Source organism: Felis catus, chromosome A2 (genome assembly GCF_018350175.1).
Source record: "Felis catus isolate Fca126 chromosome A2, F.catus_Fca126_mat1.0, whole genome shotgun sequence".
Classification (NCBI taxonomy): Eukaryota; Metazoa; Chordata; class Mammalia; order Carnivora; family Felidae; genus Felis; species Felis catus.
Window position 1 is genome coordinate 146,245,934 of NC_058369.1, and position 22,873 is coordinate 146,268,806.

Here is a 22,873-nt window from a genome sequence, read left to right on the forward strand (position 1 = left end):
CAGGATGCTACCAATTTTGCACCCAACTGAGAAACTGCTGGCAGATGTGCATCTGGATGGCTCCACCCACTCCCAGGCGTATACGTACTCCTTACTACTGAATTCATTTCCATAGAGCCCAATGAAGAAGGATGCATGGAAATGTAGAGTGGGTCCTCTGACCTTCTCTACAAGTTTAGAGCCAACTGCCAATTCCTAGTCCTTTTTCCTCTCTGCCGCCCTTCTACTCACCAGCCAGAGAGCCCTCTACCAGTCTTCAGCATGGAAAGCACATTGAAAATTCCAGTCCAGAACAAGAAAAGGATGGCTTTTCAAGTGAATTTCTACTCAATCCGCTTGTTAATCCAACAAATAGTTCCTGAGTATCTCACATGCACCTGCCCTCAAGGACCTGAAGGAAGCCAGAGTCTAACGGAAGCTCCAACATTTACAGGAGTTCCACTGTCTGCAGGGCCTCTGGTTTTCCTTGGTATTTGTTCTAGCACTGCCCCATTGTTGCACCTGCCGGGACAGGGTCAGAAGGGCAAGCCAGTGAGAGCTGCAGATCCGTCACCAGCAGAAAACTACTGCGGGTAGGTGAGAGGGGAGGGCGTATGTGTGGGGAAACAGAGTCTTGAGGTGGGAAAAAGTAGCAACTGACTCAGAGATAGAGCAGTTTCAATGAAAGATCATTTCTCTGGCTGCATAGAAAATACGTTGTGTCTCATTTAAGAGAATCCATAATTCTGGGATGTGGACGTTAGCTCCGAGTTCTAAGTACAGTCTAACCACAACTTTAAGGTAGTTAGCTCCAGGAATTTTCAAGATGGCTTAAAAAAGACTTTAAAGAACTCATGCAGAACTTTGAACTGGAAGCAGAACATCGTACCGAATTTACTTTTTTTTTTCAAAAAAAAAAATTTTACATTTATTTTTGAGAGACAGAGAGAGACAGAGCACAAGTGGGGGAGGGGCAGAGAGAGAAGGAGACACAGAATCCGAAGCAGGCTCCAGGCTCTGAACTGTCAGCACAGAGCCCGACGTGGGGCTCGAACCCACAAACCGCGACATCGTGACCTGAGCCGAACGCTCAACCGACTGAGCCACCCAGGCGCCCCTTACTGAATTTACTTTTAAGAGCGGTTAACTAACTTGAGACGGATGCCACGTTAACACCTTTTCCAACTACCAGGTTTGGGGGCTGATGGCTTTAGATCTTTCTTCTGCCAAGTCTTACTTTCACGAGTTAGCCGGACTGCTCTGCCCCGCAGGCTGTCCAGTGGATGATGCCCCTCCCCGTTAGGAGCACAAGGGGCCTTTCTGTGGAGCTGGAGCTCAGGACGCTGATGCCTGTAGTCTGGGCCAAAACTATCACAGAGCTGCCCGGTTCCAGTCTACACACCATGCGTCTGAGGAAGAATCGTGCCTGGCCGCTGCCTGAGAAAACAAGTCTTGCCCCCAACGGAGCAGATCACCACCTTCTGACTTTCCCCCTATGGGATGCAGTTCATGAAAGCAGAGTCTGATTCAGGGTTGTTATTTTTTCCTTCTAGTTTAGAAATGGGAAAGGAAGGAGACGGGGTTTTCTTGGTAGACCAGAAAGCCCAGCCTTCAAGGTACAAAGGTGGCACTGTCTATGCTGGGGAAGGGCCAGATCTGGGGTGGGGGGAGGAAGGAGGGAGCAGGGGGCAGATCCGGCTGGGCAAGAGCAGTTGGGGTGGGGCAAGGGCGTGTCAAGGCCATGAAGGTCTCCTGGTCCATGAACGAGATAGTGGCTTCACAATGCCAAAGGGGCCATTTCTTACGTTTATGCTGATAGTCTGTTTGGGGACTTTGCAAAGCCAGTTTTTTCCCTACCTAAAAGCACTGTCATCCGTTATTTTAGCTTGTAGCTTCTCAGTGATCTCTGAATCAGAATCAGCCTAAACGGTGGTTACCCTGCCCCAGTCAGGGAAAAGAGCTCAGCCCTCCCAAGCCTCAGCCCATTCAGGCCAGTGGCTCTTCTAGCCAGACTGGTTTTGGAGTATTCATTTTGCTTTGGGGACATGAAAGGATGTAACTATAGCTTTATTTTATTAAAAAAATTTTTTTTAATGTTTATTATTTATCTTTGAAAGAGAGAGCGAGCAGGAGAGGGGCAGAGAGGGAGACACAGAATCCAAAGCAGGCTCCAGGCTCTGAACGGTCATTACGGCACCCACGGCCGCAGCTGGGGACTGCCCGCAGGGGACATTGTGGTGAAATATCCCTGGGTGGACGGGGTCCTGCTTGCTCTGCAGCCCCATTAAGCTGTACCGGACTCCTCTTCCTAACCCTGCCTGTGGAACCCACGACCTGTCCCCGAGGTGAGTACAGCTCAGTCAGTGTGGAAATGGAATCCTGGATGACCTTCCAGGGCTCGAATTAAAGATGTGGCTCAGAAGCAACACCTAACAACCTCTAGACTCAGCAGAAAGCCACTGGCACACCCAGTGAGATGTGGCAACCTGGTCACCAGGGACCAGGAAGCACAGGTGCTCGTTGGGCAAACCCCTCTCATTTTAAGTGTGCAGACAAGGCCCCCCCAGATCCTTCTCAGAAGCTTTCCCGCCAGAGAGCCCAGCCCCCTGTTGCTCACAGTCACGCGTTTTTGCCTTCGGCCACTACCCACGGTCTGGAGGCGGCCGGGACCGGAGTCACCGAGGGATGGGTGCACCCCGCGCCCCTTCCCGTGGACGCTGTGGCATTTGGAACAGCGTGCTAAGGCGCGGGGCCTCACCCAGCTCCCTGAGGAAGACCTTTGGGGTGCAGGCACCCGGTTGTGGCATTTTCCTCACACCTCACTCGGGCAGCCCCCCTGTTGCTGTCCGGTCCCGGGGCTGCTTCCTTCTCCTCAGGCCTAACACAGAAGGAAAGCCAGGGAGCCTGGCTGCTCGAAAGGCGTCCTTCAAAGAGGAGAATGCAAGCCTTTCCCAGAAGGTGGCTTTAGCCATTGTCAAGTCGTCCCGAACAGCAGGACAGCTCAGACTAGTAAAAAACTCCGTTCTTTTCAGCAGATGAGAAAAGATACGAGGACGCACCGTTAGACCAAAAGTCACTTCTGAATCTATTCATATGGCTGCTGAGTGCCAGAAAAGGGGCACGGATCCAATCACCCTGGGGGAGAAACGACTGCCAGCTGGAGTGGTCAGGACTAGCTCCAAAAAATAGCAGGTTTAATCAGAGTGAAGTCTCAAGGCAGGGGCAGGCTGCTCTGGGGGCTCCCCAGAGAGTGGGGGGGACAAGCGGGAGGAAGCGCACAGAGAGCCCAGCGAGCGGCAGCCCGCCCTGGCTGGGGCCGGGGATCTGGGAGGAGAAGGCTAGCTTGGGGCCAGATTGCGGAGGGCTTTAAATGTCAGGCTAAGGAATTGATCAGGGGAATGAAATGATCAAACAGGTGTTTCAGGAAGATGAATTTGAAGAGAATGTGCGGGATGAATTGGAAAGTCTGGAAGCGCGGCAACAATTAGGAAGCTGCGAGATGAATTAGGCTGTCGTAGTGGTCCTATGTGAGTTGATAAGGGTGCAAATGAGCACAGGGGCAGCAGAAACGGAAAGGGACAGCTGCAAGAGACACTGTTAAGGAAGAATGGATGAGGTTTGCTGCCTAATTGGATTGGGGACCCAGGGAGCGAAGGAATCAAAGATGACACCGGAGTTTTGAGCGTGGGCAACTGGTAGTACAATGAACAGAAAAAGGGAGGTTAGAAGAGCGAGCGGGTTTTGGCAGATGTGAATTCAGTTCCGGTCGCACAGTCCACAGGACACGCGAATGGAAATGTCGGACGCCAGAGCTCAGGCGGGAGAGACGTTATGGTTGGTGGTAAATTTGGGAATCAGATGCAGAGAGGTGATAAACGAAGTTGTGGAGTGAATGAGATCTCTAAGGAAAAGCAGAGACAGGGAAACACAGGACCAAGACTGACCTTTGAGGAAAAGTCCACATTTAAAAGATTGATATTCTAAAAAAATAAAGGACTTCTGTTCCAAAGCCGGTTTAGAAGTGCCAGCCATATGCTACATGTCTTCACCACAGAAATATCAGTTTAAAGTGTACCATATACCAGTTCGAGAAAGCCAAGCAACACAGCATTTTTATGTCTTCGTGGGAACTAAATTATGAACACCTAGATACGCTCCTAAAACAAATTTGGCTGAAGTAAAGGCTGATATTCATAGCGGGGGGGGGGAAGGATAAATGATACAGAGAACATAATCTAAAATCAACATAATTGGTGGATCTGATCCCACAAGGATGAGTCAAGCAATGAAAAGAAAAACTCGTGAAAAATACCCTATAAATAACATTTAATTAAAGTAGGTATTTACTCATTTTAACACAAAGACCCAAAAAATTTTACCATATTTGCAGTGCACTGTCTTCCTGACGTGTGAATGCCAACTAATTTATCAAAGTATTTTTAATAAAGGCTACATTAAAGTATAAGTTGGCTCAAACACTCGTGGAGACTAGTCAGTATGGGAAAACTACCTAGAATATAGTAACCCACGCTAGACTCACAGTATGCAAACAAAAGAGCTTTTCTTTTTTAGCATGTATCTCTAGTCTTTTTACATGTATATTTCCCACATATTATATTTTCTTGATAGTCACAAAATAAAAATATTACAGCTTTGAATTTTCGGACTAAAAGCTGCCATAAGTCCTATAAAGAAAAAAAAACCTTTGTCTTAATGTGTTAAAATTTTTCCCTTATTCCCTTTAATAAAGAATGTTAGCCATGTAACAACTGTTATTCCGTGACACCTTCAATAAGTTTTGAAACAGTACTTAGATTTTCACATGTTCTCGTATTTAACATGTTTAATTGACATTTTCTTCTAAAATACCACAGCAAACATGTTCAACATACATCAAAAGCAGTGAAAAGAAACCTCCTTTCCTCTGGACATAGGACTTTCAAAACACAGGAACGACTTGTTGAAAAACAGAATTTACAAATTATTAAAAACGGGATGCACATATAGGACCAAAATGCAGTTACTCAGAAGATTCTAGTTTTGTTTCCAGTTTACGTAAGGTGACAGAAGTGGTCTCTAATAGGACGTCAATCCGGAAAACAAACACACTTGCTAGCTAGCCTTCAAGGTCCTATACACAGATACGTAAGAAAATAGAGTCAAGCAAAACTCAGTCACTTCTTACTCTCCAGATATTTTGAACATATCTAAAAAAATTTAAACAGATATTGTATGATCTTAAAAGAGAACTCTTAAAATAACACAGGTTGAATTATTAAAAAGAAAGCAAGAGTTTCTTAATGTCTTCAGCCTTTTAACCTAAGACCCAGATAGTTTTAACTCTGTGAGTTAATCTGAGAGCTGACTTCTAAACATGCCAACACTGTCAAACCTCTTTCAATATTATTTAAAAATGCACATGGACTAATAATACATTGCTTACAAGTTGATCTCATCTCTTTACATGTGGGCCTTGGGCTGATCTATAGAACAACAGGGAAGTAAAGAGATAAAAAAGGTGAATTAGCAATTTCCTTGTTTCTTTTTAAAATTTACACCAAATAATGCGATTGAAAAAAATAATTTTTTTGTGGGGAAAAATCAGGTGGATGATTCTCATTTGTAGGTTACAATGAAAAAGGACTCAAATTTCTTAATTAAGGGGAAATTGCACTGTTTTGGGTCAACAAATACCTGAAGGTTTGCAGTTTCACAGACAACTGAAAAATCTGAAAGGTAATAAAAAAAGTGAAGGTAATGTCTCTCAGTGTAGAGAACACAGGAAATACTTTAACAAGAAGTTTCATAATAGCTAATTTTTCGTTAAATCTAAAAGAGTCTGTTAACACACACAGATGTATCTTATTTCAAAAGACACAGTGACTCAGAGATGCTTAGATTCAACTCCTGGTTCAATCAAATAAAAGTCCTAATGTTTGGAATTAAACGACCCACATTACTCGCCAAAAATCCACAAAATATTCACACCGGATAGACCAAGATTAACTCTCCTATAAAAAGAAAAAAAAAAAAAAACTTTTTAGTTGAATTGATTTCCAAACATTTAAGGTCTCTTCAAATAACAAAAACTAGTCTTTACAAGGAATACATATTTAACTGATAACATTTAATGCCATTCTGTAATGAGTTATGTTACATATGGCTTATCAGGTGGACCCTAGTAATAGTAATTGCTTTCTTCACTGGGCTTAAAACCCCAATTTAGGACAAATGCGTTTACAGGGTGTGGAAAATTCAAGGAATATTACAGAATAATTTTAGCAAGATTAAAGTAGAGGTAGCAATTAAATTTCTTACATGGAGGCTATGATATAGAGCTGCTAGGTTTCTTAGAGAATTTTACCTATTAAACCCGAATTAAGAATTTACTAATTATTATGGATGCTTTAGTGAATGTGTACATGGGAATTCTTAATATAGCTTAAACTAAACCCTACTTATATATAAACAAAAAGAAAAATCTACTCCTACTCTAGAGAGTACTATACAGTATTCAAAGTACAAAGGAGAGGGCTATAAGAGAAAGAGATTACTCATCTGACAAAGTAAGAAATCAACCTCCGATGTCCCAAACTGAAGAATCAAGGAACAGCCGCATGCCTCTACTATTTGGAACTATAATAATATCAGAAGAAAAAGGCTAAGAGAGTTTCAGGTGGCTGTCTTTAGTGGGCTTGGGGAACAGGGAACTGGTTATTTCTGTCATGAACTTACAGCACCACAGGACTTGTAAAATTATGAGTAGTTATTGCTTTTGACAAAAATTTTAAAATATATACACATATTACAAAAATGCCCTTCAAAAAAGGTCATTTATGTATTAATTGGCTTTTCCCATTTCTTCAAGGAACTCTTCACCAAAACTGCCAATGAGAGGGGCACCTGGCTGGCTCAATCAGTAGTGCATGCAAATCTTGGTATCAGGGTTGTGATGTTGGGTGTAGAGTCCCATGTTGGGTATATTTAAAAAAAAAAAGAATCTTAAAAAAAAAAAAACACAAAAAAACCCTGCAAATGCTAAATCTCAATCTGATAGAAAAAAAGTTTTAATTTTGGCTTGTTTTATATGAGGCTAACCAGCAACTTTTTGTGATTATTAGCCATATGCACAAAGCTTTTTTGTGCAAGTTTTTCATGTCTATGACCATTTTCTATATATTTTCTTTCCAATGAATTTATATATGCTCTTTACATATGATGGATATTAGCTTGGACTTGCTATATCTGTTGCAACTATAAAATTTTGTCTCAGTTTGCCATTTAGTTTTAGCTTTAAACTTTATTTACAGTTTATCTGCTGAACAGAACACTTAAATTGTTGTGCAGTTAATTCTGTCTAGATTTTTTCCCCCTTTTGGAAGTAAACCAGTCATCTCATTCCAGTAACTGCACAAATATCTGGCATTGACTGGATAATGTATTTGGATCAATCTGCTGCTGCTTTATGGGAATGATTCCAAATGGACTCTATTTGAGCCACTTGCTTATTTCCTTTAAGTTATAGGATAGTTTTTAAGCATTTGATTGTTTTAGAATGTATCAAGTAGATTAATCAATCATTTAAAAAGTTAATAATTTCAAAGTTTTTCCCTTGGTTAAGAAAAAAAAATCTCAAATAAATAAAAGATGTATTAGTTTTAGTTTGAAATGTTTCTTTTCCACATTTAAGTTGCTCAATAAGATACGCACTTTAAAAATTGTATGAATTCTTCTTGGCCTCTAAGTAAGTCATTACCCCACTAAATATTTCAATCTTATTTTACTTTATTTATTTTTTAAATAAGCTCTATACCCAACACGTGGCTTGAACTCATAACCCCCAGATCAAGAGTTGCATGCTCTACAGATTGAGCCAGCCTCCTAAGTACTTCTGAAATTTTTCCATTTTTATGTGGACAAAGCGTACCTAGCGCTCAACACAAACTTCAAGCTATCATGACAAATCATTAATGCATCAAAATGTCAATTTGGATCTAGAGAGGAAAAGATAAACTTTCAATTAAAACCAAACATTCGAGGGGTGCCTGGGTGGCTCGGTCAGTTAAGCGTCTGACTTGGGCTCAGGTCATGGTCTTGCAGTTCATGGGTTCTAGCCCTGTGTCGGTCTCTATGCTGACACTTCAGAGCCTGGAGCCTGCTTTGGATTCTGTGTCTCCCTCTCTCTCTCTGCCCCTCCCCTGCTCATGCTCTGTCTCTGTCTCTCAAAAATGAATAAATGTCAAAAAAAAAAAAAGATTAAAAAAAAAAAGCACAGGATAATATGTTTAGGCACAATACATGTTTAAACAAAATGAAAAATAAAATCCAGATCAACTTATTCCCAGAAAGTAGTCTATAAACATACACTTTTAACTGCTAACATTGGGTACTCAGAGGCAGTGGGATTGAGAGGCTGACCAGACAGGAATTTTCAATTTCTAGTCTATACACTGCTGTAGCATTTAGGTATTTGCATATTGGGCATGTATTACTTTTATAATTAAAAAATAAGGAAAAAAGAATATTTAGTTTAGATGCTTCACAAAAGTGAGTTTCCTATTTAATCTTTCTTACGTTAAAACATATATGACAATGGGACACATGGATGGCTCAGTCAGTTAAGCGTCAGACTTCGGCTTGGGTCATGATCTCACAGTCCGTGGGTTCGAGCCCCGCTGTCGGGCTTTGTGCCGTCATAACAGCTCGGAGCCTGGACCCTGTTTCAGATTGTCTTCCTCTCTCTGCCCCTCCCCTGCTCGTTCTCTCTCTCTCTCAAAAATAAACATTAAAGAAAAAAAAATACATATATATATACATATATATATACATGTATATACATATATATACATGTATATATATATGTATATATATATATGATAAAAGGGGATCCTGGGTAGCTGGGTTGGTTAAGCGTCTGACTTCAACTCAGGTCATGATCTCATGGCTCAGGAGTTCGAGCCCTGCACTGGGCTCTGTGCTGACAGCTCAGAGGCTGTGTCTCCTTCTCTCTCTGCCCACCATCCCCAAAATAAATAAATATTAAAAAAAATTTGTTATATATGCTAATTTGGATGTAAATTAAAAAAAAATTAAGAAGAGAACTAAAAAAACTTGCTAGGATTTTGATAGGAATCACATTAAAACCATAGACTGATTTGGTGAAAAAAAAATTTTTTTGGACTGTTTATGTCTTTTAAAAATCTTTGAATTTAGTATGTTTAAGGACAGGAACTTGGCTTTCTCTAGAGCAGTACTGTCCAGTAGAAATATAATGTGATGTCAGTGAAATGCAAACCACATACATCATTTAAAATTTTTTTCTAAATATATTTTTAATTTATTTTTGTTACTTCTTAAATTTTATTTATAGTTAATTTTATTTATATTTAATTTATTAAATTGATTTGTTTACATTTAATCTTATTTATATTAAAAAAATTTTTATTTTAAGTGGGTTCTATGCCCAACCTGGGACTTGAACTCACGACCCTGAGAGATTGAGTCGTGAGCTCTACTGACTGAGCTGGCCAGATGCCCCCATAATTTTAAATTTTCTAGTAGACATCTTAAAATGTTTATAGAAAGTAAAAAGAAACAGGTTTAATTAATTTCAGTAATATATTTCATTTAATCCAATATATCCAATGTATTAATTCAACAGGTAATCAATGCACAAAAGTATTAATGAGATCTTTTGTACCCCCCTTTTTCTTGGGTCTTCAAATTCTGGTCTATATACATTACACTTACAGAACATCTCAATTCAGATTAGTCATGTTTCAAATGCTCATTGTCACATGTGATGGATGGCTGCTCTATCAGACAAAGTAGTTCTAAAACACATATAAAACAGGACACCTAAGCTAAACTGAAAAGAGGCATGCATATCGGAACTGGAATGGACCCCAGACATTCTCCACTCCAAGCCTTTCCCTTCACATTTTCTTAACCTCAGGTTTTGAGAGTTCTAGACCTTGCATTACGAGATTTCCCCAGCCTTAACCAGTCCTCCTGCTTCAAAATATTATTTGATACGCTAATATTTCGGATCACCAAAATGACCATATGACAATTCTGAATTTATTGAAACAGGACGTGAGCTTCATTCTAAATATTTAGAATAACAAAGTAAACAATTTCAACTGACCATTTTTCTGTCCCAGTTAATAATATTATGGAATGGGTGCTGACTCAGCCTCTCTAGAAGTATAAACATTTTGCAGAAGGCTGTGTCTGAAATGGGATGGCTTTTGTTTTGTTCTGTTGATAAATTTTAAATTGGCAAGAGCTTGAAATACATCCTCAGAGTTGCTTCTTGAGGGACACAACCGTAAAGCCAATGAGGGAAACCAGTAGGGAAATGGAGGCTGGTGAGGAATCAATGGATTTGCCCAAGAGAATAGAACTGGTTAGTGACAGGGCTGAGCTAGTGCCAAAAGCCCTATCTCTTGTTCACTCCACAATCTTTTCAATATATGATGCTGCTTCTGCAGAATCTTAACATGGGAAGAAAAACAGTAAATAAGTTAAGTACTTGCATTTTTAAAGCATCAATACCTACCCAAGCATTCCTGACTCTTTGGTTTTTATGATGTAGAGAAACATTAACAATGTATGAAACATATTATTTCGGCCCTGGAACAAAGACAAAAAAAGACAGCAAGATTTAAACCAAGCCAAGCCAAAGATTATACAAACCAAACAAAAAGATAAATGCAGATCCTATCAATTCACATTCTACTAACTCAGAATTCCGTGTAATTCAGACTTTCATTTGCATGGATTTGTACAGAAACTTCAATGGCCCAAAATATTAACACTTATAAAGCTGGAATATTAAATTTGAAAAAAATGCAATTAATACTCTCTTCTAGGAATCTGATGGAGAACACGATTTATGATTATAGTCAATATAAAATTTTTTTGTAAAGAAGCTGGTAACAACAATAACTACAAAGCTCATCAATAGAACTGAAGTCTGCAGTTAAGAGTAAGATACCTGAATAGAAATGTAAACTGGTACATAACCTTTTGTATAAAAGTAGTTTGATAATATATTTTAAAAGCTTTGAAAATATTCTGTAACCTAGAATTCCACTTTTGGACTTTAAAGAAATTACCCAAAACGTAGACCGCTATATCCATAAAGATGAATATTCAGCAGTATTTATAAAACAAAGATTTAGAACATCCAAAATGTTCAATGGTAGGAGAACGGTTGAATAAATTATGTTACAATCTTATAATAAACTTAAAACAATTAAGAAAAAAAAATTTTTAATGTTTTTATTTATTTTTGACACACAGAGAGAGACACAGCATGAGTAGGGGAGGGGCAGAGAGAGAGGGAAACAGAATTTGAAGGAGGTTCCAGGCTCCGAGCTGTCAGCACAGAGCCTGATGCGGGGCTTGAACTCACAGACTGTGAGATTGTGACCTGAGCCAAAGTCGAACGCTCAACCGACTGAGCCGCCCAGGCGCTGCCCTCCCCCGCAAAATTTTTTTTAACACTTATTTATTTTTTGAGAGACAGAGTGTGAGCAGGGGAGGGGCAGAGAGAGAGGGAAACAGAATTTGAAGCAGGCTCTAGGCTCCAAGCTGTCTGCACAGAGCCCGATGCAGGGCTTGAACTCACCAACTGCAAGATCATGACCTGAGCCGGAGTCGGACGCTTAACCGACTGAGCCACCCAGGCACCCCATATAATGATAACTTTTTTATAGCCATTAAAAAGTATTTCTATGAAAGATTTTTATAGGATGGAAATTAAATTTAAGCTAATTAAATTAAGAAAGATTTTTTTTTTCTACCATTCACTTAAAAAAAAAAATTTAAATCCAGGTTAGTTACATAGAGTGTAATGATTTCAGGAATAGAATTTAGTGATTCATCACTTACATATAATACCCAGTGTTCATCCCAGCCAGTGTCCTCCTTAGGGCCCATCGCCCATTTAGCCCATCCCCCTACCCAACGCCCAGCCAGCAACCCTCAGTTTGTTCTCTGTAAGAGTCTCTTACGATGTGTCTCCCTCTCTGTTTTTATCTTATTTTTGCTTCCCTTCCCCTATGTTCATCTGTTGTGTTTCTTAAATTCCACATATGAGTGAAATCATGTGATATCTGTCTTTCTCTTATTTCGTTTAGCATAATACACTCTAGATCCATCCACGTTGTTGCAAATGGCAAGATTTCACTCTTTTTGATTGCTAGGTAATATTCCATTGCATTCATATACCACATCTTCTTTATACCACATCTTCTTTATACGTTCATCTGTCGATGGACATTTGGGCTCTTTCCATACTTTGGCTATTGTTGATTGCCCTGCTATAAACATTGGGGTGCATGTGCCCCGTCAAAACAGCATTTCTGTATCCTCTGGATAAATACCTAGTAGTGCAATTACTGGGTCATAGGATAGTTCTATTTTTGATTTTTTGAGGAACCTCCATACTGTCTTCCAGAGTGGCTGCACCAGTTTGCATTCCTATCAGCAGTGCAAAAGAGTTCTTTAAGGAAGTTAATTTTTAAAAGGAAATAAAACTACATAAATAATACGATTTCAATCCATAAAATAGCACAGAGAAAAGGCCAAAATGAAATTTACCAAAGGCAATACAACAAAAATGTTAACAATAGCTGCCTTTAAGTAATGGAATGAGTGATCTTTCTTTTCAGAATTTATTTATCATGAGACAAAGTGTGAGTGGGGGAGGGACAGAGAGTGAGGAGAGAGCACGGATCCCAAGCAGGCTCCGCACTGCCAATGCCGAGCCCGATGTGGGGCTCAAACCCGTGAGCTATGAGATCATGAACTGAGCCGAAGTCGCATCCTTAACCGACTGAGGCACCCAGGTGCCCCTGCTCTTTCTTTATACTTTCCCAAATTAAGCACATATTACTTTTATAGTTTAAAAAAGGGACATTTAAGAAATTCATTTTCCCTAATTTAAACAGTTTACCTGTTCCTTAGACAAGAGACTTTAATTTAAAAAATATTATCAAAGCAAATCACCATGACCTTCCTCAATAGCCATTTCTACATTTAGAAGTAACTTTGGGGGCGCCTGGGGGGCTCTGTCGGTTAAGTGTCCGACTTTGGCTCTGTCATGATCTCACGGTTTCATGAGTTCAAGCCCTGCGTCCGGCTCTGTCTTGAGTCGGAGCCTGGAGCCTGCTTCAGATTCTGTGTCTCCCTCTCTCTCTGCCCCCTCCAGCTCGCACTCTGTCTCTCTCTGTCTCTCTCAGAAATAAATAAACATTAATTTTTTTTTTTTTAAGAAGTAGTTACCTTTGGAAGATTGTACACATGACGCTGGTAGATTAGCTCATAATGAGGAGGGTTGATAGCACTCTGATAGATGCAAAAAACATTCTCATTTGTCACATCTGTAAAGGAAATATGCTACATTGAAAAACAAGCTAAACCTCTAGATATATCTCATGTGAAAATCTCAACTCATTCTGTTAGGAGGTTTATACCTGGTTTATTTGGTGTCTGAACAAAGTGCTGAGAAGTAAATGTCTTCCCGTCAGGGTACTTAGGATGTGGAGGTAATCTGGAATCAAGGTAGGTGCAAAATACATGCATGATGATCTGAAGATGAGGAAACAATTTTTTTAAATCAGCATGAAAATCTATCATAGATATAAGCCCTTTAAAAACAGTGCTGCGTATGATGACTCCAATCTTTAAATGTTTCCCTAAAGAGAGAACTAGCAAAATGCTTTCAAGTAGTTATATTTATAAGATGAAATCTATAAAATGAAAAGACAAAGCAAGACATTCCAAGTCTTCTGTTAAGTGGATCATTCATACTCATATAGTTAATAACAAAACACCAAGATAAAAACAGACATACATTCTCAATTTGAATATCATCATTTGAAGCTTTATGTTTTCCACACTGACGGTCACTATTAAAAAATAAAAAACATGATCTTGAAACTCTTAAATGTTCAAAAACTTTACACTCTTTGATCTCATAAATCTTAATTCCAGGAATCTTTCTTAAAGCCATAATCCCCAAGAATAAACATGCACCATGATATTCCTTACAATATTATTTAAAATTTTTTTTAATGTTTACTTATTTTTGAGAGAGAGAGACAGAGAGAGACAGAGCGTGAATGAGGGAGGGTCAGTGAGAGAGGGAGACACAGAATTCGAAGCAGGCTCCAGCCTCTGAGCTGTCTGTCAGCACAGAGCCCGATGTGAGGCTCGAACTCACAAACCATGAAATCATGACCTGAACTGAAGACGGATGCTTAACCGACTGAGCCACCATGACGCCCCAGTTACAATATTATTTAAAACAGAAAAACAAAAGTTCCTCCCCTACCACATTTCTCAAACTTTTAGGTCCAACATAGGAAAAGTTAATGGACACTGGGTAATAATGAAAAAATACTTAAACACAACAAAAGTGAAAAAAAAAAAAGGATACAAAATTTTATGTATGGGATAATAACAACTATGATAAAAACATTAAAAAATAGCACAATCTCGGGGCACCTGGGTGACTCAGTCAGTTAAGCATATGACTCTTGATTTTGGCTCAGGTCATGATCTTAGGGTTGTGAGATCAAGCCCCGCGTTAGGCTCCGTACTGAGTGTGGAGCCTGCTTAAAAGATTTTCTCTCTCCAGGGGGTGCCTGGGTGGCTCATCGGTTAAGCCTCCAACTTTGGCTCAGGTCATGATCTCATTGCTCGTGGGTTTGAACCCTGCGTTGGGCTCTGTGCTGGCAGCTCAGAGCCTGGACCCTGTTTCAGATTCTGTGTCTCCCTCTTTCTGTCCTGCCCCCACTTACACTCTGTGTCTCTTTCTCTCACAAATAAACATTAAAAAAAAAAAAAAAAAAAAAAAAAAAAAAAAAAAAAAACAACAACAACCAAAAAACCCCACCAAACTATTAGCAGTGGTTAAGATAGATGCTGGTACAATTTTAAACTTTTATTTCTTAGTTTCCAAGTTCTTTTTAATATTTATTTTTATAATGGAAAAATAAAAGCACATAAATCCAATTAACATGGGAAAATGTTAAACTGAGAAAACAGAAGTAGTGACTTACAGCTGAGTCAGTGGGCAGGTCTGTATCCCACTTCCGTCCTTTGAAGTCTCCACCTCTATTCCATCTAAATGAACTCATACAGCCTCCCTGAGAAAGTTCTGAAGCAACAAAGATGAAATTTAAGAAGCCAAAACTATGCAAAAAAAAAAAAAAAAAAAAAGAAGAAGAAGAAGAAGAAGAAAAGGCTAAGGGGTTACAATAAGGGAAGCATAACACCTTCAAAACCTGATGAAAACACCCTAACATAAACACAAGATATAAAATAGTAACTCACACATCACCATGAAAAAAAAAACCAGACAATTCCAAAACAGAATAAAACTACCATTCGGAATTCTTAAAAAAGTCCATGTCATGTGGGGAGAAAAGGGGGACAGAACTGTTCTAGAGAAAGAGACCAAAGAAAGATAAAACACCATAAGGTAATGTGTGAAACTAGACTCTATTCTGGTTAGGAAAAAAAAGAGTAACATTCTTTGGACAATTGGGAAACCTGAATATGAATTATATATTAGATGATTTTAGAAATATTGCTAATTTTAAAGGTCTGTTAAATGTACTGGGTTTATGTAGGAGAATGTTCTCATTTTTAGGAATTATCATACTAACAAGTAATGATGTCTGTAATGAATTTCAAATGGTAGAGTAAAAAAAAAAGTGTGTGTGTATATATGTAGACAAAGAGAATCAACTACAGCAAAATGTTGCTAACTGTTCAATCTAGAAGGCCTCTATCTGTTCATTGTACTTTTTTAAGTACAATTTTTTTAAGCTTTTTTGTATATTTGATCTAGAATATAACAATACTTTATATGTACTTTGTATATATGTGTGCACACACATTTCTTCCTGGATATACAAACACCTTGCTATCTATCAGGCAATCTTGCCAAAATATTGCAACCTGAATTTACACGAAATACAGAGGACAGAGGATCGTGTAAAACCACACCCCATGGGCATGCATTCAGTAAAATCCACAACGTGGACAACTCTACAGGACAAACAATCCAGTTTTTTCAACAAATAAGTTGCAAATGAAAAAAAGGATGGACAGGAAACCTATAGCTTAAAAGTAACTAAAATGCTGTATCAACTAGTCACAATATATGATAACATCTGAATCCCAATTCAAGCAATACCAAACAAAATAATTACACATTTTATGAGATGGATGGATGGATGGACATCCGTACATACATAGGCCATATATTTCATGATATAAAGAAATTGTTTTGAAAATAATAGGTGTGGGGGCGCCTGGGTGGCTCAGTCGGTTAAGTGTCCGACTTCAACTCAGGTCACGATCTTGCGGTCCGTGGGTTCGTGCCCTGCGTCAGGCTCTGGGCTGATGGCTCAGAGCCTGGAGCCTGCTTCTGATTCTGTGTCTCCCTCTCTCTCTGCCCCTCCCCCGTTCATGCTGTCTCTCTCTTTGTCTCAAAAATAAATAAACGTTAGGGGCGCCTGGGTGGCACAGTCGGTTAAGCGTCCGACCTCAGCCAGGTCACGATCTTGCGGTCCGTGGGTTCGTGCCCCGCGTCAGGCTCTGGGCTGATGGCTCAGAGCCTGGAGCCTGTTTCCGATTCTGTGTCTCCCTCTCTCTCTGCCCCTCCCCCGTTCATGCTCTGTCTCTCTCTGTCCCAAAAATAAATAAACGTTGAAAAAAAAAATTAAAAAATAAATAAATAAACGTTAAAAAAAATTTTTTTTTTAAATAATAGGTGTGATAATTGTACTGAGGTTATGTTTTTAAAAGGCCTTATCTTTGAGACACATACAGAGCTGTTTACAGATGAAGTGACAACAGCACATAGAACTATATATAACACAGGAGGGGAGCAGGTAGATGGGGATATAGATAGGGCCAGGGGTGCCGAGAGGCTAAACGCTGCCAGGCCCAGGGGCTGTGTACAGGAGGCTTGAGCACACTGTTGTGTTTAGTGTTAGGAATATCTGAATTCTCCTGATAATAAACAGTTTTTTTAAAAGTCATGAAAAATGCTTATTTCTGAACCCCAGTCCAAACCTGGGGGAGAGAGGGTATCATAATGTTTTTAAGATTTATGATAAATCTGAAGAGTGAAATACTATTTCTAAAGCTTTTTTTACTGATGAGAACATTTTACAGTTTATCCAAATAAAAGCAGGGAAGCATAAAGACAGTTTGGGAGTATCAGGGAGGCTAACTTTCCTGATTCTCACGTCCGTCTCCTCAGAAGATCACATTTCCCTCCAAATAATCCGAATATAACAGAAATTCAAAGTAGCAACACATTAAATATACATTACAAGAATTGAAAGAAAGAAGGACCAACATGCTAAAATGATAAGGAATGTCACAGTGGCACCCGTTCTTAGTGGTTTAAGGGTAGAAAATAGGTGAAATATTTACTGCAGCCCATGTAGCTCACATTTAAGTTTCCCTCTACAGAATGCAATTAATGAGCACATTTAAGGCTAACTACATCATTTTGACAAGTCTTAGGCAATATGAAATATAAAACCCAAACGTTATTCAAGTATAATAAGCCTTAACTAAGCCCTAATTAAATATATGTTCATAAAACAAAAAAAAGTGATACTTAAATTTTTTTTCCCCTTGTTACTTTTATTTATAAAATCTCAAAGTAGTGAATTTTTTTTCCTCTTCAAATTACTAGTTACCTTTAATCCTTTCGAACAAGTATTCCTGATTGGGTGTAAGGTCTAGATACTGCACAATCGTGTTCAAAGTTGGGATGAGAGGAGCTTTGACCAGAGCGGCTTGCTTCAAGCTAGTAATGCTAGCCTCTGTTAAAAACAAAACACACAGGACACAGATTATTCTTCAGGTGGGTCTCTTCCTTCAATAGGCGTTGAAGGAATAAGTGAAAGTAAGAATAGAATAGTTTATTTTCACAATGAGCATTATCTCCTTTACCTACAATTTATTTTATTTCTGGCATGGTGGCCAGATTTATAAACACACACATCACTTGCGCACACACGCCAAAAGCAGCAGCCAGATCCATTCTAGTAAATCTATAGACAACTGATACAAATTTTTTTTGTGAGGTATGTATAAAAAGATACACGATAGCTTTCAAAATCAGGTTGAGTTGGGGTGCTTGGGTGACTCAGTCGGTTAGGTGACCAACTCTGATTTCGGCTCAGGTCACGATCTTTCAGTTGGTACGTTTGAGCCCCCAGTGGGGCTCTGCGTGTAGGGCTCATCGTTGACAGCTTAGCCTGCTTGGGATTCTCTCTCTGCCCCACCCCTACTCAGCTTGTGAGAGCTCTCTCAAAATGAATAAACTTAAAAAAAGAAAAACGTTGAGGGGTGTCTGGGTGGCTCAGTTGGTTATGTGTCTAACTCGATTTTGGTTCAGGTCATGATCTCACAGTTCGTGGTGGGTTCGAGCCCCATGTCGGGCTCTGCACCGACAGTGCCTGCTTGGGATTCTCTCCCTCTCTCTCCCTCCCATGCTCTCTGTTCCTCTCCCGCTTGTGCTTGCTCACTCGCTCTCTCTCAAAATAAATAAATAAACTTAAAAAAAAAAATCACATTGAGTTAAAAGTTGCCCCTTAGGGGCACCTGGGTGGCTCAGTCAGCTAAGTGTCCAACTCTTGATTTTGGCTCAGGTCATGATCTCACGGCCGTGAGACAGAGTCTAGTGTTGGACTTGCTGCTGAGCATGGAGCCTGAGATTCTCATTCTCAGGGCGCCTGGGTGGCTCGGTCGGTTGAGCGTCCGACTTCAGCTCAGGTCATGATCTCACAGTCCGTGAGTTCAAGCCCCACGTCAGGCTCTGTACTGACAGCTCGGAGCCTGGAGCCTGCTTCGGATTCTGTGTCTCCCTCTCTCTCTGCCCCTCCCCTGCTCATGCGCTCTCGCTCGCTCTCTCTCTCTCTCTCTCTCTCTCTGCCAAAAATAAACAAAAAAAAAAAAAAAATTAAAAAAAAAAAAGATTCTCATTCCCTCTCTTTCCCTCTTCCCCTCCCTCTCTCAAGTGCTCTCTCTCTCTCTCTCTCTCTCAAAAAAAAAAAAAAAAGTTGCCTCTTAAGCCACTGACAAGTAGAAACTTTTTATGACAGTGATTTCTCTTATCATATCAGGAAACACAACTATACAAAGAAACTAATAAACAAAAATTTTCAGAACGTCCAACCTTACTAGTAATGTCCAGTGTTGGGGAAAAAGGCATTCTTCTCTGTGACATGGTTGCTAGAGTATAAACTGGTATAAGCTTTTCAAAGGGTTAGGTACATCATCAAAGCTTTGATGTATTTATTCCTACTGAACTAACCACTTCTTTTTTTTTTTTTTTAATGTTTATTTATTTTTGAGAGAGAGAGAGAATGTGTGTGTGCCCACTAGTGAGGGAGGAGCAGAGAGACAGGGAGAGAATCTGAAGCAGGCTCCACGCTGACAGCAGAGAGCCCGAAGCGGGGCTCTAACTCACAAGTCCTGAGATCATGACCTGAGCCAAGACCAGACGCTTAAACAAGTGAGCCACCCAGGTGCCCCAACTCCACTTCTAAGAAATTATCCCCAAGAAATCATTACAAATGTACACAAAGATTTAGGCAAAATGGTATTTACTCACAGCATTATTAATAACAACAAGGGGAAAAAGCCCTACATTTTAGATAATCAAGATCAGTTAAATACAATGTATTACACATACAAAAAAAAAAAAAAAATACAATCTAGCCACAAAACCAGTACTGGAGAATATTTAACAAATAGAAAAATTGGGGGAAAAAGCAGTCAACAAAATTGTATGACCCTAATTTTTTTTTTTTTTAATTTACATCCAAATTAGTTAGTGTATAGTGCAACAATGATTTCAGGAGTAGATTCCTTAGTTCCCCTTACCCATTTAGCCCATCCCCCACAACCCCTCCAGTAACCCTGTTTGTTCTCCATATTTATGAGTCTCTTATGCTTTGTCCCTCATCCCTGTTCTTATATTATTTTTGTTTCCCTTCCATTATGTTCATCTGTTTTGTCTTTTAAAGTCCTCATGAGTGAAGTCATATGGTATTTGTCTTTCTCTAATTTCACCTAGCATAATACCCTCCAGTTCCATCCACGTAGTTGCAAATGGCAAGATTTCATTCTTCTTGATTGCTGAGTAAAACTCCATTGTATGTATATACCACATCTTCTTTATCTATTCATGTATGACCCTAATTTAAAGTGGCTCAGTTGGTTGAGCGTGTGACTTCAGCTCAGGTCATGATATTGCGGTTTATAAGTTCAAGCCCCACACTGGGCCCTCTGCTGTCAGCACAGAGCTGATTCAGATCGTCTGTCCCCCTTCCTCTGCCCCTCTCCCACTTGTGCACACAAGCGCTCTCTCTCAAAAATAAACATTAAAAAAAATGTACATGTGTAATATATGTCCTCAGCTCCTAAATATAGTTTTTAAATTTTAATGTTATATTATGGTATAACTTACAATTGATATACATATATGTAGTTAGTATCATAACCAAAAATAATAATTGTGACTTAAAATTGATAGTTGTTATCTCTGGAAGCAGAATTATGGATAATATTCTTGTGTATTTCTGTCTCTACTTTCCAGCCTTTCTACAATGAACATAATATACACTGCATTTTGTAGTCACAAAGCAATGTTGTCCTTTTTTTTTTTAAGTTTTTATTTATTTTTGAGAGAGAGTATGAATGGATGGATGGGCAGGGATAGAGGGAGACACAGAATCTGAAGCAGGCTTTAGGCTCCGAGCTGCCAGCACAGAGTCTGATGTGGGGCTTGAACCCACGAACCATGAGATCAAGACCTTAGTTGAAGTCAGACGCTTAACCGACTGAACCACCCAGGCGCCACCCCCCCCCCCAGCAATGTTGGTTCTTTTCAAACAGCACATCACACTGGTAAAATATTGTAGAAAATAACATTTTTATAGCTTTTAAAGAAAGCTCAAAGAGAACAAGCACAGGTTCAAATAACATTACCAAGATCTAGAAAGTAACTATTTGGGCTTTGCAGTCTAACAGCTCTGGCCTCAAAACACTGTTCTGTGTTGACACTGGGCAAGATACTTAATCTGTGTCTTAGCAGCCTCATCCATAAAATGGGACACTGACAGCTAGCTTTCAAGGTTGATGTGAGGGTTATACAAATTACACATGAAACACTTAGATACTCAATAGACACCTTTGGGATATACAATTCTATTCTTAGTCTCCAGAGAATAAAGGCTGATCAAAAGACACCCAAAGTAAAAAAATAAATAAATAAAAGACATGCAAAGTAAGTAGAAAGTACTAATGTGCAATCCAAAGCACTTACATATTTCAAGGAAAAATCTATTCTCTACAAAGAGGTGGTTGAGGGGCGCCTGGGTGACTCAGTCGGTTAAGCATTCGACCTTGGCTCAAGTCATAATCTCACAGATCGTGGGTTTGAGCCCTGTGTCAGGCTCTGTGCTGACTGCTCAGAGCATGGAGCCTGCTTCAGATTCTGTCTCCGTTTCTCTCTGCTCCATCCCTGCTCATGCTCTGTCTGTCTCTCTCTCAAATATACAACAATACAAACATTAAAAAAATTTTTTTAATAAAAAAGAAAGAGGCGCTTGACTAAGATATTCCTTTTTATTTTGAAACCTAATTACTTAACCCTAAATAAGTTATGGTAAATATATTTTTGGCAAATTATATGGAACCTTAATAGTTTCATTTTTTGCAGGTAAAAGAGTTGAAAATAGGTGATTTTCAATTAGCACTGTTACACATTCTTTATGCTTTGTACAACTTTGGAATTAATATCTGACAAGGGACTTGTATCTAGAACATAAAAAACACCTCAGTGATAAAAAGACAAGTAAACCAGGGATACCTGGGTGGCTCAGTTTAGCGTCCTTCTCTTGATTTTGGCTCAGGTGATGATCTCATGGTTCATGAGTTCGAGCCCCATGTTGGGCTCTGTGTTGACAGTGTGGGACCTGCTTGGGATTCTCTCTCTCCCTCTTTCTCTATCCCTTCCCTGCTCGTTCTCTCTCTCTCTCTCTTTCTCTCTCTCTCATAATAAACAAACTTTAAAAAAAAGACAAATAATTGAATTTAAAAATGGTAAAGGATCGGAAAAGGTATTTTCTCCTATGAAAATTTATGAATGGCCAATGAGCACAAGAAAAGATGCTCAACATCAGTAGACATCAGGAAAATGCAAATCAAAACCACAATGAGGAACCATTTCACACACATTAGGATAACTATAATAAAAAGGACAGACAAGTGTTGGTGAAGATGTGAGGAACTGAAACCTTCATACGCTGCTGGTGGGAATGTAAAACAGCACAGCTACTTTCTAACAGTCTGGCTGTTCCTCAAAAGAATAAACAAGGTTACCACATGGCTCAGTCATTCTAGCCTAGAGAAATTAAAACCTATGTCCACACAAACACCTGCATACAACTCTTTATAGCAGCATTATTCATAATAGCCCAAAAGTGAAAACTCAAATGTCAACCAGCTGATAAATGGGTAAACAAAATGTTGTAGATCAATATAACAGGATATTGTCTGGCAATAAAATGAAACGAAGCAATGATAAACGTCACAACACGCATGGATGAACCTTGAAAACATATTAAGTGAAAGAGCCAGTCATAAATGACAACATGCTATATGATTCCATTCATATGAAATATCTAGAACACACTTATCTATAGAGATAGAAAGTAGATTCGTGGGGGGCGCCTAAGTAGCTACGTAGGTGGCTCAGTTGGTTAAGCATCCAACTTTGGCTCAGGTCATGATCTCGCAGTTTGTGGGTTTGAGCCCCACATCAGGCTCTGCTGACAGCTCA

The 22,873-nt window shown here is 39.4% G+C and overlaps 1 protein-coding gene across 15 annotated transcripts in view; it reads right to left on the minus strand.

The window, feature by feature from the left end:
* Positions 1-4,288: 4,288 nt before the first annotated feature.
* The window catches only part of TMEM209 (transmembrane protein 209), a 35,484-nt gene continuing 16,899 nt past the window's right edge, over positions 4,289-22,873 (minus strand). For 3 of the 15 annotated variants that reach the window (XM_023250569.2, XM_011280543.4, XM_011280544.4), the window contains exons 10-15: positions 17,718-17,843; positions 15,054-15,151; positions 13,464-13,578; positions 13,273-13,370; positions 10,541-10,614; positions 4,289-5,990 (exon numbers count right to left, since the gene is read on the minus strand). In XM_023250569.2, the coding sequence (XP_023106337.1) occupies positions 5,936-5,990; positions 10,541-10,614; positions 13,273-13,370; positions 13,464-13,578; positions 15,054-15,151; positions 17,718-17,843 (566 nt within the window). In that variant the 3' untranslated portion in view covers positions 4,289-5,935. Of the gene's footprint in view, positions 6,616-9,587; positions 9,813-10,540; positions 10,615-13,272; positions 13,387-13,463; positions 13,579-15,053; positions 15,152-17,717; positions 17,844-22,873 lie in introns of those variants that run through there. The other 12 variants (XR_006594567.1, XR_006594565.1, XM_045052750.1 and 9 more) reach the window with 12 other exon arrangements.